Raw genomic sequence first — 18215 nt, 5'->3', positions numbered from 1 at the left:
AATACTGAGTAACAAGGTGATTGGAAAGAAAAAAAGCAAGAAAGAAAATAATGTATGTACAGTGTTTGCTCTGTGGCCCAATAGTATTATGAAGACAAACATATACAAAGAATATAAACAGATATCAAAATCTGTGAAAATACAATGAATCAGGTTGAAGCAGCCTCTCGGTTTGTACCATATTTACCACTTGACATACTAATTAAGTTTCTAGAGTCTAAGAAAATGAAAAGTTAAGTAATCCCTTTTATCAGGTGAGTTCATTAGAACAGTGAACTTTCAGAAGTAAAACAAACAAAAGAAAAATGGAGGGTGTTTGTAGTGGTGAGCATTTTGCCCAGGAAGACTATACCTAAATCACATAGTCCTTTTAGTTTTAAATTTTGGAAAACCCTCAGAATGATTTCTGGGGAAGATGCACCAGTTTGCACCCCCATCTACAGTGTACAAGGGTTGCCATTTGTCCTGGTTTGTTTCTCCATTGCTGTGACAAAACACTCTGACCAATACCAGCTTGGGGAGAAAAGGGTTTATTTGTCTTACATTTCCCAGGTCACAGTTCATCCAGGAGCCCAAGGTAGGAACTGAGGGCAGGAACCTGGAGGCAGGAACTGGAGCACAGATCATGGAGGAATGCTGGTTACTGGCTTGCTCCCCTGGTCCCTGCTCAGCATGCTTTCTTATGCAACACAGGCCCATCTGCCCAGGGATAGCACCACCCACAGTGGGCTGGGCCCTCCCACATCACTCATCAAGAAGATGCCCTTCAGACATGGCTACAGGCCAGTCCAATGATGGCAATTCTCCAACTGAAGGTCCCTCAACCCAGGTGTGTCAAGTTGACACTGAAGTTATCCAGCACACCATTTCTCCATACCTTCTTCAGCATGTATTACTCTTCTTGATGATGGCCATTCTGACTGGGCAGAGAATCTCAGATTTAATATGCATTTCTGATGGCTAAGGATATTGAACACTTTAAAAATATTTAATGGCCATTTGTGTACTTATTCTGGAAACTGTTCAGGTCATTAGCCCACTTACTGGTCAACAATTCTGTTTCTTACTTAGCTTGCTGCAATAAATGCCTAAGTCACATCTCCAGTTTCTTCCTTTTGATCTTCCATGTATCTGCCAAAATGATCGTTAAAATCTCAAGGACAGCTACACAACCTCCCTGGTAAAATCTCAGTGCCTCTCTAAAGTCCTAGAGGAAAGTTGAGGAATCTTAGCAGAGGCTTAGCACCCTCATGTTGCACTCCCCTAGCCATTCTCTGCCACACAACCTGAATTCTGCATGTACAACCATATTCTGGCTGGTACCTTGGAAAACACCACTGGGTACTATAAACCTATAGCCTTTAGCCAGTACTTTGCAGAGTCTACTGCTTAATAACAAATGTCACTGATATTCTGTTAAAACTGACTACGTGGACATTTAAAGAGGCAATTATTGTATCTTCTATCATCTGCAATTTCTCCTTACTCATTTTTATAGGCAGGTTTTCATCTTTAAAAGATCGATTATTTTAGTAAAAGGAGGGAAAATTATTGATATGCTTCCAACTACTTCCAAGTTTTAGTATAGGGTAGTCTGGAAATGTAGGAGGCATTTATATCTCCCTTCATTTGCTTAAGTCATTTCATAATGTATTCTTGGCCTTCGGATTTTGATCTTTGTTTTTGACTTGGTGGAAAATATTTTTAATTAATTGTCCTAAAGAGTACTTGGCATTGTTCATAGGTAAAAGTAACAAAATGAATTCTTATAAAGGCACGTTTTATCACAGTAAGAAGATTCAATATATTCATTAATTAACTAGATTAAAAATTTATAGCAAGTGAGTATACTCAAAACAGCATCTGCAGCAATAGACAGGCTGCCATGGCGGTTGAGGGCAAATGCTGATATATGATAATGCTTTTCCATGGGTTCCCAGTGTCTCCTCAGTGGCTTCTTTAATGGTTCAGACCTTTTGAAACTTTTATTTTTAAATTTTTAAAAATAATTTATTTTTATTTTATGTGTATTGCTTCCATGTGTATACATGCACCTGTGTTGTGCAATGCCCACAGAGGACAGAGGCGGGCATTGGCTCCCCTGGAACTGGAGTTACTGATAGTTGTTAGCTGTCATGTGGGTGCTGGGATTTGAACCTGGGTCTTCTGCAAGAGCAGGCAGCATGCTGAACTGTTGATCTATCTCTCTAGACAATTTTTGAAACTTTTCTTGAATAATGACAAACATTCAAAAGAGTATCTGGCTGGAGACTGTCAAACTAATAATCCAGCTTAGTGGAAAAAGTTTTTTAAAGTACCTCACCTAGAGCTTTCATGTCAAGTGATCAAGTTGCTCCTACAGTCAAGTCTTAAGGCCAGAGAAGGAAGTAGATTTTTATCATGTGAAAGAATGCAGATTCTTTAATGAGCTCATATTTGAAACTGAATAGCAGAACCTGAGAGAGCAAATGGTAAAGCAAGGTGGGTCGAGGATCCCCAGGCCCCAGCAACCATGAAAATCAACACAAAAATGTTGTTCCTTATTAAATTTGTTTCTGCCTGAAATACTACAGTGTGATTACAGAAATGTTATAAAACCTGTCATTAATGATTTTTCAACACACTCTTGTTGCTTTGCTCTACAAATACTCCATGTCAGCAGAAGTAATGGCTCCTTTAATAGCATCCTCATCTTTCACACCAAAAATAAAAGCACAACTTAAAGTAAAAGTGAAACCATTATGAAATTAGGAGCATTTCACCAAAACAATGAAGCATACCCTTTCTTTCTCTTACTGTTGAGAAGGTTCTTATACAGTTTGACTGACTATGATGTTCTTGGACAAGAAATTCATATACATGTATATATATATCTTTTAATTTAATGTATTTTATGTTTGTTTTGCCTGTGTATGAGTGCAAGTTTGTCATGAAATACCTGCAGAGGCCAGAAGAGGTTGTTAGAACCTGGAACTGGAGTTACAGATGGTTGTTAGCCACTATGTGAGTGCTAGAAATGGAGCCCCCCCCCCCAAGTAAACAACAATGAACAAAGGGAGACAAGCATAATGTTGTTCTCTCAAACTTGGAGCAATCACAATAGACAGAGAAAATGTTTGTGAGGAGATTACTCTAAAACAACAATCTCTCAATCTCTTATTTTTGGTAAATAACTCCTAATATCAAATTGGTTTATATCCATGCACTTTTGGCTACATTTTGTAACTACCTGATCTGGAGCTTCCGATGGAAAGTGAGGGAAGAGGCTAGAATGTTCTCTGATTATTTGGAGAATGGGGTGATCACATTACATTAGACAGTCAGAGCCTGGGAAACCAAGGCTGAATTTCTTTGGTTCCATTTCCTATCACCAATTCAAAAGACTGAATTTGTGCTGATAGGCCAGAGTTCAGAGTCAGGCTTGAGTTGGTCAGGTTGGAGTTGCTTGAGAGCTGCCTTATAAAGATAAATCAGGTCAAAAAGTAGTGGTTGAGGGAAACACCGAAATAAACAGTCATTATTTCTAAGAACTGGGGAATGAATAAGGCATGTCAATCAAATCAGACATCTGAATGAGAACAAGAGGCTGACTGTTGCCTGCAGAGTATAGAGTCTAGAAGATTAAGAAAGCTGGAAGAGGCATTTCCTTCTTTTACTGTATGTGTACACATGTGCAAGCATATGTGTGTATGTGTGCATGCATGTGGGGGAGAGACACCAACATCAGGTGTTATTTCTCTACAAGCACCAGCCACACTGATTTTAGTATAAATTTTCAAAAACATTTGAGAATTTCATCCATGAATATTGTATTTGCATTATTTCACTGTTCCCCAGACCCCTACAACTCCCCCCGTTCCCTTTCTCATCCTCTTCTTTAATATATATATATATAGTCACAGTTTATTTAATGGTGTTCACATGTACATTTGTTTAGGACTGACCACTTGGGATTAGATAATCTACCAAGGAGCTAGTTAATCCTTGGGGAAAACTGATTTTTCAGCATCCATTGATTGCCTGTAACCTTTCAACAAGAGGTAGAACCCATCCACACTGGCATGTAAACTGGTTTTTGTAATAATGTCAGGGCTTGTTAGGCTATCGTACTGTGGAGATTTTGTGGGTGCAGCTTCCATATCATGTCTAGAATGCAATATCTAGCAGCAGGCATCCTGTTCCCCTGGCTATACATTCTTCCCACACCCTCTTCTGTGATGTGCCCTGAGCCTTAGGTGCAGAGGTTGCATTGTAGATGTGTCACTTAGGGTTGGGCATCTTACAATCACTTATTCTCTGCATTTTAACCAGTTGTGGAACATTGTAATAGTCTCCATCTGTTGCAAAAAGAGGCTTCTTTAAGGAGTGGGCAGAGCCACACTTTTCTGTGAATATAGGGACAACTATTTAGAATATAGTAAGAAATTACATTGGTCTAGGAAAGTCACAGTTATAGGCTATTCTCCAAGGTCTATGCCCTCTCCAACCATGTATACTTGGCTATGTTTTTGGCACCATACATGGATTTCTTTCTATTGAGTGGGCCTTAAGACCAATTAGACATCTGTTGATTATCTCCAAAATAAAAGTGCCCCTACTGCAGTAATAGAGATATTTTTCTGGGCCAGTCATAAGACCATGGTTGTTTTTCTCTCTTGGCACCTTGGATATACCTTCTGATAATCTGAGTGCTAGTTCTTGGGGGAGGAGGCTTCCAGGTCAGTTCCAATTCCATTGCTCCAAGTCCTGTGCCCAATATATGTCTTACCTTAAAGTTCTGGGAGACAACCAAGGATTGTGGCAATAGCAATATTATTTTGGGAATTTCTTGTACTACCCTGACCAACAGCTCAAAGGGAGGCTTCTCTTACCTGGCACTACAATTTTAGTTATACAGCCTTCAGCTCTATACCTTGTTTTTGGAGACAAATTCTGTCATTGGCCTGGGAATCCTCAGATAGGGTAGATTGGCTGGACAGTGAACCCGAGGGACCCACCTATCTCTGACTCCCCAGTGCTGGGATTACAAGTGCATGCCACCACAGCTGACTATTTTTTTGGTGTGGGGTGGGGGACATTCTGGGAGTCAAACTCAGGTCCTTGTGCTTGCACTATGAACGATCTCCCCAGCACCCAAGGAATTTCCTTTCTATAGAACAAGCATCTCATTCAGAGCTGAAGGGAAAGCACTGTTAAGAATACTAATAGGCATGGGAGTTGATCACTGCTGAGTGAGGGAGAGTTGATCTTCTTTAAGGAAGTGACACTATATGGGCTGACCAGGCTCCAGTGGATGAACTCACACCAAGGAACATTTGGGTATGCAAACTGGACTCAATTGGCCTTAACATATATGACAGAATTCATGAAACCCTGTGGGTTAGTTATGGGGAGTGCAGATGAAGAAGGAGTCTAAATATGATTATGATCTATTGTATGAAATACACAAAAATTCAATAAAAATATACATTAAAAAGAAAACCAATAGGAAGCACTAAACAGGCTCTGAGTTTTTTTAAAAAATAGCACATGAAATTTAGAGGAAAAGTATGTAGGAAGGATAGGGGAGGGTTAGAAAGGAGGTAATGGGAGGTGGATTTGACCAAAACACAAAATATGCATGTATGACATCATCAAACAATAGAAAACAAATTTAAAAATATTTTTTTAAAAAGCCAATTGGAACTCCAGTATAGGTAGACTTTTGAATGCATAGCAAGTCAACAACAGGGCATCAATATAGAGCTTCATAAAACATTTGAAGTGGTAAGAAACATTCATATTTATTTTTTAATAAAATATAGAGAAGTTGATGAAATTATACACACCATATCACACAGTGCTCTTATTTTACTATAGCATGGGGAAATATTTCTTTTAATTCTGAGTTCAACAAATATGTTTTCTCCTGAGAAACTCAACTCATTTGTTAACTTACTGGCACACATAAATCTTGAACTAATATTTTTTTCCTTGAATTAGCTATTAGGAAGCAAACAGAAATCTCCGAACTGTTTTTAACAATTACTCATTAATCAAACACATGAGCTTTTTTTTCTTTCATATTATATACTGTTTCCATGGTGTTATTTTCTTCTTTATGATATCTTTATTTTTACCTTATTGTTAATTGTTTAACAATTCAGCTCTTAATTTTTAGAACTGGGGGGAAAAGAGCAATACAAACAAATATAGCGACGTAAACAGCTTGAAAATATAAATGTTTATGAAAGGAAGAAATATATGATTTCTGTTTATTATGAAAGTAACATACTCAGTTCATTTTAAAATTATTATTTTTATTTTATATGTATGAGTGTATTGCTTGCATGTGTGTAAGTCCACCTGTGTTGTGCAATGCCTGCAGAGGTCAGAAGAAGGTGACGGATCCCCTGGAACTGGAGTTACAGATGGTTGCTGGGAACATGAACTGAACATGGGTCTTCTGCAAGAACAGCCAGTGCTCTTAACCATTGAGCCAGCTCTCCTGTTTCTCAATTATATTCTTAAGCAAAATTCTTAAGGATAAAATTACTTAGGCAAAGACATGTACACTTAAAATACTGATGAACATTGTTTTTTGATTACCCAGCAATATATTCCTAATTTATACCCTTCAATAAAAATATTGAGAATCAGGTGTGTACTTCTTTATACCTCCTATTCCTTTGAATGGTTCATTTATGCTTTATTCCATTGCTCACCAGGTAGAAAAAAAGCTTTCCAAATATATGTATGTCACTAATATTCGTTTTTAAAATTACCTTCTCTTTTCCTTTGTCTTTTTTGTGTTAAGTTTTTCATCATTTTATTATTGATTTGAAACACTTTGCTGCTGATTTGAAGTATTATTATGCTGTGAGAAGAAACGTTTACTTCGGTAAGCCAATAAACACAATACAGTGGTTTAGCCTATGTGTAGTGCATTGACACGCAGCGCCGACAAGATTCTATATTTTCTTACAGACATGGTCTCATTCTCAACTTCTTTAAATTCCTCAGATTCATGTTTTATTCACTAATTAAATACTATAGCATTTGAAGCAAAAGCCTATATGATACGTTTTGATATCTCACTGGGAATTAAATGCTTTTCTAGTCTTTTGAAAGGTTCTCAACTATTCTTACTCAGACTTAAATCAAATTTCGAATGAAATAATCCCTCAAAATCCCATCGAGAATATGTTGGTTTTAAATAAGCCTAAAATCTTCTGTTTCTGAATAGTTACAGTTTTTATGAAATCTTATTTCATATTGCTCAGCTTCAACCATCCTAGTGAGAGTATTAGTCATCACTCAGATATATATGATGTTCTCATAATCGTTTCCTTTGTGAATTCATCAACAACTTAGTTAGCTCTAAAGCACAGAACAGTGTCTTAACTTTTATGGGTCCAGGACATATTGAGAATCTGATGAACATTTCCCCAAACTCTTGCATATCTCCAAATGCAAAGGATTCTCTGAAATGCAGAGGGAAGAATGCATTCCATGGGGCATCTTTCTAAATTAAAGGAGGAAGACTTTCTTTCTGAATTCATTCTGATGTAACTTTATTACAAACTGGATCAAAACTGCTATCTGTCTTCATAATCACTGTAATCCCCCCATCCTCATATTTTACCTCAAATTATAGACAGCTTCTCATCAGATACCAACAGGTACCAAGAGATATTTCAGTATAATAAAAAGATCATTGGACTAGAAATTTCAAAGCTCAAGTATGAGTTCTGTATTTGAAAATGGATATGTATCTATTTTTTCTGAGAGACGATATTCCTTTCATAACCTGTGAAATGAGCAAAATATCCCTAGTTCTCTGTGCTTCACAGAGATTATTAAGGAAATCAAATATATTCTGTTTGAGAGAGTGCAAACCGAAAGGCATGGTTTCATTATTATTTCCACATTTAAAACATCATCATCCATTGAGCATATATGTATCATGCAAGGTCATAAAATACCCATTGCAGGAGGCAGATATAACCAATAATTAACTATAGTTGGCAACTACTAAAATGTAATATACAAAATAATATCACTCATTCTTTTATAATATCCCAAGGAGGTAACATATGAATTAAGTCAAACAGATATTCTTGAATATTTTTGAACAGATAAAGTTGGGGTGATATAGGGCATAGATAAGGCAATCCAGAAGAAGGGACTTTTTCAGAATGAAAACATGGTCCGAAAAGCATGGAGAATCTATGCATGCCAGGCACTTGAGTGTGGCATTTCCTGGGCTTGGTGGAAGGCGCTGAGCAGTAAGACTTTCTGCAAGTAAGACAGACTGGTTGACATTCCTAAGAGTCAAACCAAGAAACGGATTTTGATTTTTATCATATGTGCAAGAAGCAGTTAGTCTAGGATTTCAAACAAAGAGTTGCTAAGACTGGTACCCTGGTGTGTAAAATAAATGGAAGTTGGGAGTGATGGAGCAGGAGGCCACTCAGAGGCTATTGCAAAGTGTTTGAACATGGTAAGAGCTTCACCCAGGGACGTAACAATGGGAACATGGCATTTTAGAGATATTGTTGGTAGATCTTGATGGCCACTGACATCCATAGTTAAGGGAGAAAAAGAATCTAAAAAATAGCACCATCCTAAAACAATGGGACAAATGGTGATACCATAAATTCAGATAGATCAAGAACTATAAGGGCTTATTTATGTATCAAAGAAAACCTTGGGTCTCACTCAGTTAACCTTCTCTAATATGGCATGGTAACATTCATGATAATGGTGGTACATGTATGTGCAGTGGCAAATAAACAGCTGATGAGGTTTTTTTTTTTTAATTTTCAAATATAATGTAAAATGCCCTCTTCTCTGGGAAAAATTAGATTCCCTATTTTTAAATGTAGAAAATGTTCCTCAGGGTAAAAATAACTGCAGCATCTTTTGAAATATAATACAGTGTTATTTGGTATAATCCCTTAGCAACATTGCTGATATGTGCCAGGACTACAGCATTTACGTTATATACCTACATATTATATATTTTAAACATAAACTTGGGCAATAAACTGTGATAGGGACACAATTTGCCCATGTTAGACTTGAGACATTTGAATAATTAGAAAAAGGCATTAGCAGGGTTCAGTCTTTTAAGATTATTAACCTATGTAACATTTAAGGATATTTTTCAAGATTTGTCTTCAAATACACATTAAAGTTGGTAGATAGAAACCAGTGACCAGCCCATCACTGTGTGTGTAGAGTGGGATGGATCAAAGTGTAAAACTCTATTCACAAGGGAAAGTGAAAGAACATTTATTTCCTGAGCTCATCTGTCTTCAACATATGAATATTCCATTTACTCACAACTGCTTTTTTATGGTAACTTCAAACTTTTAGCTTTAAGCTATTGTCTGGAAGACAAGGATATTGATTGTTAAAAGATGGTCCCAAAGCTAGTCATGGTAGTTTACATCTGTAATTCCAGCAGGCAGGAGGATCAGGAGTTCAAGGCCAGCTTTAGCTACATAGGGAGTTCAAAGTCATCCTCAACTAAATGAGACTGTGTCTCATAACAACACAAAACCAGCAAAGCAAAGCAAAACTAAAAAAGACAGAGGGCCACAATGTGGAAAATAAAAATTAATTGTCAGTTGATATAGAAAGTATAAATTGTGCCTCTGCCAATAAATTACTTGAGTAATCAAAGCTCTCAGGACTTGCTTCTTCAAGAGTAATGTGGGCTGGTAGTCAGCTAAGTTAGTTTATCTCGAAGTCCCCATCATTCTTGGCATGCCAGTATCTTAGAGACAGATGTTACAATCAGTGTTACCTTGTTCCCCATCACCGATGCTAAGTGGGCAACTGAATAAGACTGCACAAACGCTCCATCTTCGGTGATGAATTCGCATGTGTATTTCTTTCTGTTTCTTCTTTTCTACCAACTCCATGAAACATGGAAGGTTTAAATGTTCAGAACCAAAATATAAGCATTAATACACCCATAATGTGTTTCTGATACATCAAAGACTCAGAACACATTGCCTGAAAAAGAATTAAAACAAGCTAACAAGCCATTCTTTCAGTGGAAGAAAACAAAGGGAAAAAAGTTTAAATCAGTTTGTAAATTTTAAGATTATTTTGGAAATATAAGAAAATTGAAAAATATGTTCTTATAGTATTACTATTTAATGTCCTTACTTAAAATTTAACCTTATGCTGGTTATCCAGTAATGAAGGACTGAAAAATTGCTTTTTCATAAAACCCCCAAACTTGCAATGCAAATGACAACTTTTCAACTAATTACTTTGGTAATATGAAACTCAAGATTAGTTCCACAAACAGATTATTTTTATATACTTCATTGAACAAAAATGCTGCACTAAAAGACTTTTATAAAACCAATCAAAACAATGGAGACTATCTCTTATAACCCAGAAGAAAAAAGTGTAACTTATTTTTTAAAAAAAATTTCTGGTGCTACAGATCTAACCCAGGGCCTTGCACATGTTAAGTAAGTATTCAAATACCAAGTACATCTAGAACGCCTTTACATAATCAAGAAATCACCTATGATGTTTGAATCTTCATTCCTATTTTTTCCTAAGGATATACAAATTTTGAAAATTTTGAGATATATTACTTAAGGAAATTGTTTTGTAACATAGAGATAAGTTAATGAAGAATATTTTATCAGGTAAGTTAAACAGTCGCTATATCCTGAAGGCTTATTAGTTTAACTCATAAATCTGGTACATATATTTCAAAGAGTATTTTTCATATTTTGGTAATACAAAGACTCATTTCTTTGGAAATTTCATTCTTTCAAATTTCTTCTATACTGTGATTGATAAATGAATCTACCTTGTCAGATACATACACCCTAACTCAAAATATATCCAACACACTCACATTTTTTCATGGAATCAAAAGAAATGATAGTGTAATGTCTGAGGATTGCTTCTTTCTTGTTGATATAAATTTCTTCATCAAGCCAAGATGCCTCTTAATCACTGCTTCACATGTAATAACTGATTCTCAAAGTTTCAGCCAAGGCAATAATATACAGTATGTGCTTGAAAAAGCTTTTTAAAGACCTATATTTTTTAATAATCCATAGGCAATCATCCATACATGTACTCATGAGGCTTGTTCATATATTAACTTTCACAGGCAATTTAAACCCCTCTTTAGCTCACAGGGTGTGTGTGTGTGTGTGTGTGTGTGTGTTGAACACTTGCACCTTTTCTTGTTTCATTTCTCAAAATGTTCTGATTAGTCTTAACTTCTCTCAATGCTAGTTCATGCTTATTACTGTATGCATCATAAAAAAACAAAAAATACAGTAGTTTGTCCCACGTGAACACAGATACAAGCTTATATTGGACAGGGCTTCTGAAGTTGAAAATAAAAGCTAAAAGCTTCCAATGTTTCCAGAAGCTTGTGCTATCACTTTAAAGTGTATTTAAATATCTCCTTTTTTTGTATTCATTCCCTATATTATCAGTTGTTATCAGTTTCACATATAGCTTCACATATTCTTGATGCTGTCAACTTATTGCAGGAACTGTGCACATTTATTTCAGGATGGCCTTAGTTGAGTCAGGAAACCTGCATTTCGGTCTCAGTTCTGGCACTTCTAATCTATGTGACGTTGAACAAATTACTTATTTCCTCTGGGGCTCAGTGTTCTCATCTATAAAATGGAGGTAATATTATCTCAGCTTAGCATTATTATTGGATTCAACTAAGGTAATATATGTGAAATTTCTCTGGTAATTTTAAAGCATTGTTACAATTTTCTCTGAAGAATAAAACTACCAAGTGCTTCTTAGAAAGCACTTTCATTTGAAAAAAGCAATTCTATTAAAGAATGGATGACATGCAATGTGTGAGCATGTGGGAAATATGCAAGTGATATAAAAAATTTAAAGATAGGGATCCTTAAATAGAATGACAATAATGTATCAGATGAGCCACAGTGAAAGCTACATGTGAATTTTACACAATCTTGGTTTTTCTGTGAATACTCAACTAAGGAATTTGAAATAAGGCCATTAATCAGGGTAGAGAGCATAGCAAAAAATAAATTAAATCAATGATGCAGTCTCTATTCCAATTAGCTTCTCAGCTCCACTCTCCCAAACAAGTCTATTTTATTTAAAAATGGAGGCAATTAAGAGACTCTACCAAAGCAATCAAGCCACAGATTAAACTATAACTCTTGTTCTTGTTTATGTTTATTAAGTACTCATTACCACATAATTTTTTTTCTATTAATAGGTCAAATATACAAAGTGATATGCTAGCCTCTATTCTACAGTTTTGGACCCATCCAGCATAGTGCTCAATTGCATGACCTCTTCAAACAGTGAAATTACACGTGTGTTTTATTAGTCTGTGTTATAAAATTAAGGTTGTATATTAATTTATAAATGTCTTCAATTAATGCAAACCATCAAACTTTAAATTGATCTGAATTGAGAGTAACCTCAATTCTCATCTTGTACATTCAATAGACATAGTGACAGCCACAAGGTACTCAAGGAAGTGAGGAAGGCAGAGGGCTCGGAGATGTAGACCTGCTGAAAGAATGCCCACACGTGAAGGTTGGGCTATTGATTGGCTGCATGCTCTTGTTCATAGAGAATACAACACACAGGCAGACATGTTTGCACATGTACAGGATCAGATAAACACATATTTGAATACCATTATGGTTTTCTGATAAATTCGACCTATTTTCAGTAAGAACTAGACAAATAATCCCAGTCCTAGGTTTTCCTGTTTACACATCCAGCTCTGATGTACAATTACCCATTGTTCAGTGTGGGGGCTTGATGTGGATGCATCAATGCCTGCCCCTGGATAAGGCTGGATGATTGTCCCACTTTGTCATCCATCATGGCAAGTGTCAGCAGCTGCTAAAACCTTTGTGTGACTGTGTGTTTGCTTCTGTGTAAAACCTTGGATATTTCTCTCTCTCTCTCTCTCTCTCTCTCTCTCTCTCTCTCTCTCTCTCTCCCCCCCTCCAGCAGTTGGGATGGGGGAACTCATGGCCTTAGGAGCAAGTGGGGGGGCCAATATCCACCTCCTTGTCTGTTAAGAATGCAGAACTGACTCTTCCACAGCTACTGTAATTTGTCCTTTGCACTACTCATTTCCTTAGCTTCTATTAAAACTCCCAGTTGACATGTGGCTTCCCTGCCCTCTCTTCCGGAGCACTTTACGTTAAGGGGAAATCACAATAATCAAATCTCTATGTCTCGATTGCTTCTTCTCAAACGAAGTGCTTTCTTCCTGGGTTTGTGCAGGGGCCACCGATACATACACGCTTTGGATACACACACTCACACACACAGCGACGCAGTATAGCTCCCACGGCATTCTTGCTCCCATCGCTCCTCCTTCTCTCTTGTGAGGACTGCTGAACATTTTGCTCCAAACTCTCCAAGTCACCCACGTGTGTGCTCTCCCCTTTGCTGTTCAATTTACTTCTGGACTTAACAAAGAGAAACTCGAGTTGTTCTCAAGCGTTGTGGCTGCAATCCTGAGACCAAACTGTTTCATCCACACCCTGCGTCCTCTCTGGATAGAAGTACCCTGCTGACCCCTCTCCTCTGCGGTAATTTCCGAGCTGGAACTGCCCTTGTCCTGTGAGTTTTCGCGCCTTCACCCTTCCTCCCCTTCCACGCAGAGTACACTGATTTCGCTGTTCAATCTCACTGCTGGAGTGGGATGGAAGCAAGTGGGGAGAGGGAGGTGCATGGCACCAATAACCCGGTAACGCGCGCGCGTGCACACACACACACACACACACACACACACACACACACACTGGCCCAGTCAACAATCATGCTGTACTTTCAGGTCTATTACACACCTGAACCACATCTTGTAGAGCAAGGATAGACACGCCCCTGCTCGCTGTCCCTGAGTTTCTAGAATTTGACCCTGGGTTCCAAGATTGGTGGTGACAGCCTAACTGGGAGAATTGGAGAAGGGAGGTGACCCTTTGCCGAGTGGGGGAGGGGACGCTCTCCACTCACCGCCTGAGTCCCTGGAACGACGAGGGCCAGGACATCCTAGATTTCTTCAGACCGGGCCGGTGACCCGTCTCCACCGCGTAGGAGGTGCGGTCCATGGCGCGACAGTACAGGTAGCGCTCGGTGTCCGAGTAGCCGCGGTGCCGGACGCGGCCGGTGGCCCCGCTCGAGGCGTAGCGGCCACGGGTAGCCCCGGGCGGCGGCGGGGGCGGTGGCAGTGGGGGCGGCGGCGGTGGCTGCAGCTGGGGCTGGGGCGAGGGCGGCGGCGGCGGGGGGAGGTGGTGGTGGGGATGCAAGAGGCGGAACTGGGGCTGCCGGAGCGGGTACTGGTGGTGCTGCTCGTGCCTCCAGAGATGCTTGGGGGCTTTGAGCGCCACTCCGCCGGCGCCGTCGCTGCCCTCGCCGCTGGCCGCTCGGGCGGGCACGCTGCTGCCCTCTGCCTCCATCCTGGCCGGCTTCGCGCCCTGCTTCCCCGCCGGGTTCACCGCGCTGGATGGAGCGCCTCCCCGCTGCTGCCGCCGCCGCCGCCGCCGCTTCTGGAGACTGGGCTCAGCTTCCGACTTGTAGCCACCAGAGGCTGAGGCTACCGAGAGGGGGCTCTGCCAGCGGGAGCGATCACAAAACGCCACAGGGCTCCCAGCACGGCCACCGTGGCAGAGACGCTCCTGTGCTCCCCAAGTCACCACTACTCTGATGTGCGGCTTCGCCGATGGTCTGTCCCTTCTTCCTCCTCTCTTCTTCCCTTCCTTCCTCTGGGCGCCGACGACAGATTAGGAACCGTTGGCGGCTGGAGCTGCCAAAGCCGCCTCTCTGCTGGAGCCCGCTCTTGAGTCGGGGCACCTGAACCGCAATCTCGAGCGCTGCTGAAAAGTTGGACAGCTCCCGACTGGCTTGTGGTGCTCTGACTTTCTCCAAAACCACTCCAGCCAGTCAGGAGTCAGACCTGTGCTTGGATCCTTCCCCTCCCAGTGCCCGCGCCTCCCTCCCTGCTCCTCAGTGCCCTGAGGTTTGCTCTTCATTGCTTGACTCTGTTCTCTCGCAGAAACGCATTTGATGATTCCTGGCTGGTTTTCAGAGCTTGTTGTCAATGAGCTGCGTATGGGGGGGGGGAGGGGCTTCCAAAGATAAAGGATTCAACCTGTCAAAGTTACTGGGAATGGTGTGTCTGTGTGTCGGTACAAAATTGAATCTGCTTGAAGATCCAAAATTTAAGATTAATTCAATTCGTTTCTCTGATACAGGATTAAATATTGAGTGGATCTTTTCCATAACAGGAAGAATACTCTGTTTCCTCTTGAACATCTTCCTCCAGCTAGTACCAGCCCTGGGGAGTAGAGCTGGCTGAAAATCTAGATGAGTGATCTCGAGTTGTACAGCAGAGTTCTCTGGCGACACTTAAGCAGTTGCTACCTTCAGAGCCTGCCTACAATTTGCTTTTCTGTCACGTCTGCCAGAGCACAGCTCTATTACCAAAGCACTTTAAAGCACATTTTGCCATTATACTACAGAAAGAAGTCATACTTGATGCTACAGTATGAATTCAAATTTCATCTTCTCTTAATTTTTTCTGCAATATCAATTTCTTTAGAAAAGATACTTTAAGAGTACCTTAAGGACATTTTTGCACTTTTTTTTGCTATTACCAATTACTTAAAGATCAGATGCCATTTCCCCATTGTTAAAATAATTCTACAATTCGTTGCCGAGTAAGTCATCACTATACCATCCATTATTTGCTATATATTTAGGCCTCACAATAATTCACTGGCAGTATAATCATTCTGTTCCTTCAGCAAGTCATAACATAATTGAATGTGCACTAGAGTACTAAAATCAGGAACCCTCCAGAGTGCTGAAATCCAATGCTCGCTACATAGTGAATGTTCAATACAGATACCATTGGGAAAAGAGCAAGAATGAAAATAAATGCTCACTTTGCTCACATGTAAGAATAGTTCATGAAATATGTAAATGTCCGCCTCTTTAAGTGGCAACTGTTTAATATTATACACAAGACTCTCAGAGCAGCAGTCATGGGTACTTAGGACTGGAAATGTTCATTTCCTTCAACATGCTATCATGGGCGTTCTGCTTATAGGCAGGCCATGCACAAACTCTGAGAAAGGTGGCTCTGAGAGAAATGAAGCAAAAGTCTGTCAAGCACCACTTCCTCCACGGAGGATTGAAACTGTACTGGACTGAAGAGTGCTCACTCTCTCTTTGAAGGCGTCATCATGACAGTGGCCAAAGTATTTTCTATTTCTCAGAGGTCATTGAACCAATATCTTTCTAAATGTGAAGAAAAGCTGAAATATTCTGCAGCACAAACTGGCTTTTATTCATGAATAATCCTTAGCCTTGTTAACATTTGGAAGAAGCAGATCAAAGTAGTATATGAATGTCAGTTTTCTTCTGGAATTCTCCCTACATTTTTCCTCCCTAAAACTTAACTCCACCTGAAACTCCTAACTTCTCAAATACTGATGTTCAAGCAGTTTATGGTCCATTTTCCAGATTAAACAGAATGATTCAAATCCAACAAGCTTCTTACTGTCAGCATGCCTTGTAACTCAGGAACACTTTCTTTTACCCAAAATTTCCATTAAGTTTTAAAAAATAGTTTATTTAGTTTATAGAGTATAGAATATCAAGCCAGCAGCTTTAAAAAACATATGAACATCATTTAGCATGTTCCCAACCTGGGGAATGTTAAGTATATCATCATTTCAAAAGACTATTGATAGTGATGGATTGTTGTGTAGCATTGGAGGCTGCAACTTGGGCTATCACCCAACATTTCCTACTCATGTGGCCCTGGCTAAATCAGTTGTCCTGCTTTGCTCCTCCTTGCAGAGCAGTACTCTTACTTTCTCACATAATTTGATGATTATTTCAATGAAAAAATGTAGAACAATGATTTATATACAAAAAATGTTTAATAAAAGCTAGCAGTTTTGATAATTCCTGCCAGATCTGAAAGAATCGTAAGAATAATTTTCATCAGTAGTCAATAACTTTGCCTGTGCCTAGCAAATGTCAACTTTGGGCTTTTAAAAGTTCAGAGGTTGATTCTTAGATTAGTGATTACAAAACGTTATCAGAATCAGCTGGGAAGCTAATTCAGAACACACAAACCCATCCTACTCAGACCTCAAAAATATTTGAGGATTAATATTCTTGCTAAGTTGTAAGGTTATGGTGATTCAAGATAAAGTTTCTGAACCATTGCCAAATAAAATCAGTTTTTCAAGATAAGGACCTAGCATTCTAACAACTATTCTTCAGGTGGCTTTGCATATCAATAACTACACATACAGCCCACTTCCTTGTTATATGATTGCACAAACACAGTAGGTACTATTAGCTAACTTGTTCATCAGACTCAAATACTCCCGGGGGGGGGCAGCTTAAATGCCCAGCTTTCATTGGGAATATGTATTTTACCTATCATTCTGTTTATTTCCATGTTAAAAGAAAACTGTACATTCTGAAGAGTTAAGCACTTCCAACTGTCATTTGAAAACCTTTATTAGGGAATCCTCACACAATTTAAAAAGTATATACAAGATATTCAGTTGACTCATTGGCTTTCTCTGCTTGTGTGTGAAATGAATTATTTAATTTTTTCTCATCAATTGATCATAGATCTTAGAGTTTTACACATCATAGTATAGGAGAATCTTTGTGAATTTTTGTTTTAATATGAAGCATTTAATAATTTTATTATTATTTATCATAACGCACATCTGTATCTAAAAAAACTTAGAAAATCAGGTATATTAACTGTTCCTTTTTCTGGAACCAAAGAATGTACTAAGTTTCAACCATGAGACAGAGATTACATTTACCACCTCTAGTGCCAACACATTTCAAATCTGCCCTAATGATAAAATCAATCACTCAATGTGCTGTTATTAGCAGGAGAGAACATTCTTGTCAATAATGATTGGAGTTCTAAAAGAAAGATGTCAATTCACAGCTAGAATAAAGCAGGCACCCTTATTTTTTACTCAGAGCACAGAATTAAATAGTATGTTGTGATATCTAAGGGTCTGTGTCTATCCTGGTGGTGAGAAGAAGATTTAAGCAACGCTTTATTTTCCATATACTCTACATCCCTGCATTGTCTTATTTGCTAAGGTGCATCAGTGAAATGTCAATCAGTTTAAAGTTGGAAATGTCTATCCCCAGACACTATTATACAAGGC

General features: G+C 38.9%; 2 protein-coding genes across 6 annotated transcripts in view; both read right to left on the bottom strand.

Annotated features, from left to right (window-relative positions):
- LOC115068189 (cAMP-specific 3',5'-cyclic phosphodiesterase 4D-like) overlaps positions 1-15116 on the bottom strand; it is a 20054-nt gene extending 4938 nt beyond the window's left edge. Inside the window, exon 1 of the mRNA XM_029557969.1 lies at positions 14011-15116. Within this exon, the coding sequence (XP_029413829.1) occupies positions 14011-14453 (443 nt within the window). The 5' untranslated portion in view covers positions 14454-15116. The remainder of the gene's footprint in view (positions 1-14010) is intronic.
- LOC103724528 (cAMP-specific 3',5'-cyclic phosphodiesterase 4D-like) overlaps positions 1-18215 on the bottom strand; it is a 754636-nt gene that overhangs the window by 22516 nt on the left and 713905 nt on the right. The gene's annotated exons all lie outside the window — the stretch shown is intronic.

This window comes from Nannospalax galili, unplaced genomic scaffold, assembly GCF_000622305.1.
Source record: "Nannospalax galili isolate Female #2095 unplaced genomic scaffold, S.galili_v1.0 scaffold751, whole genome shotgun sequence".
In the NCBI taxonomy this organism is placed as follows: domain Eukaryota; kingdom Metazoa; phylum Chordata; class Mammalia; order Rodentia; family Spalacidae; genus Nannospalax; species Nannospalax galili.
The sequence above is the reverse complement of the archived record's forward strand: the minus strand, read 5'-3'. Positions and strand labels throughout refer to the sequence as shown.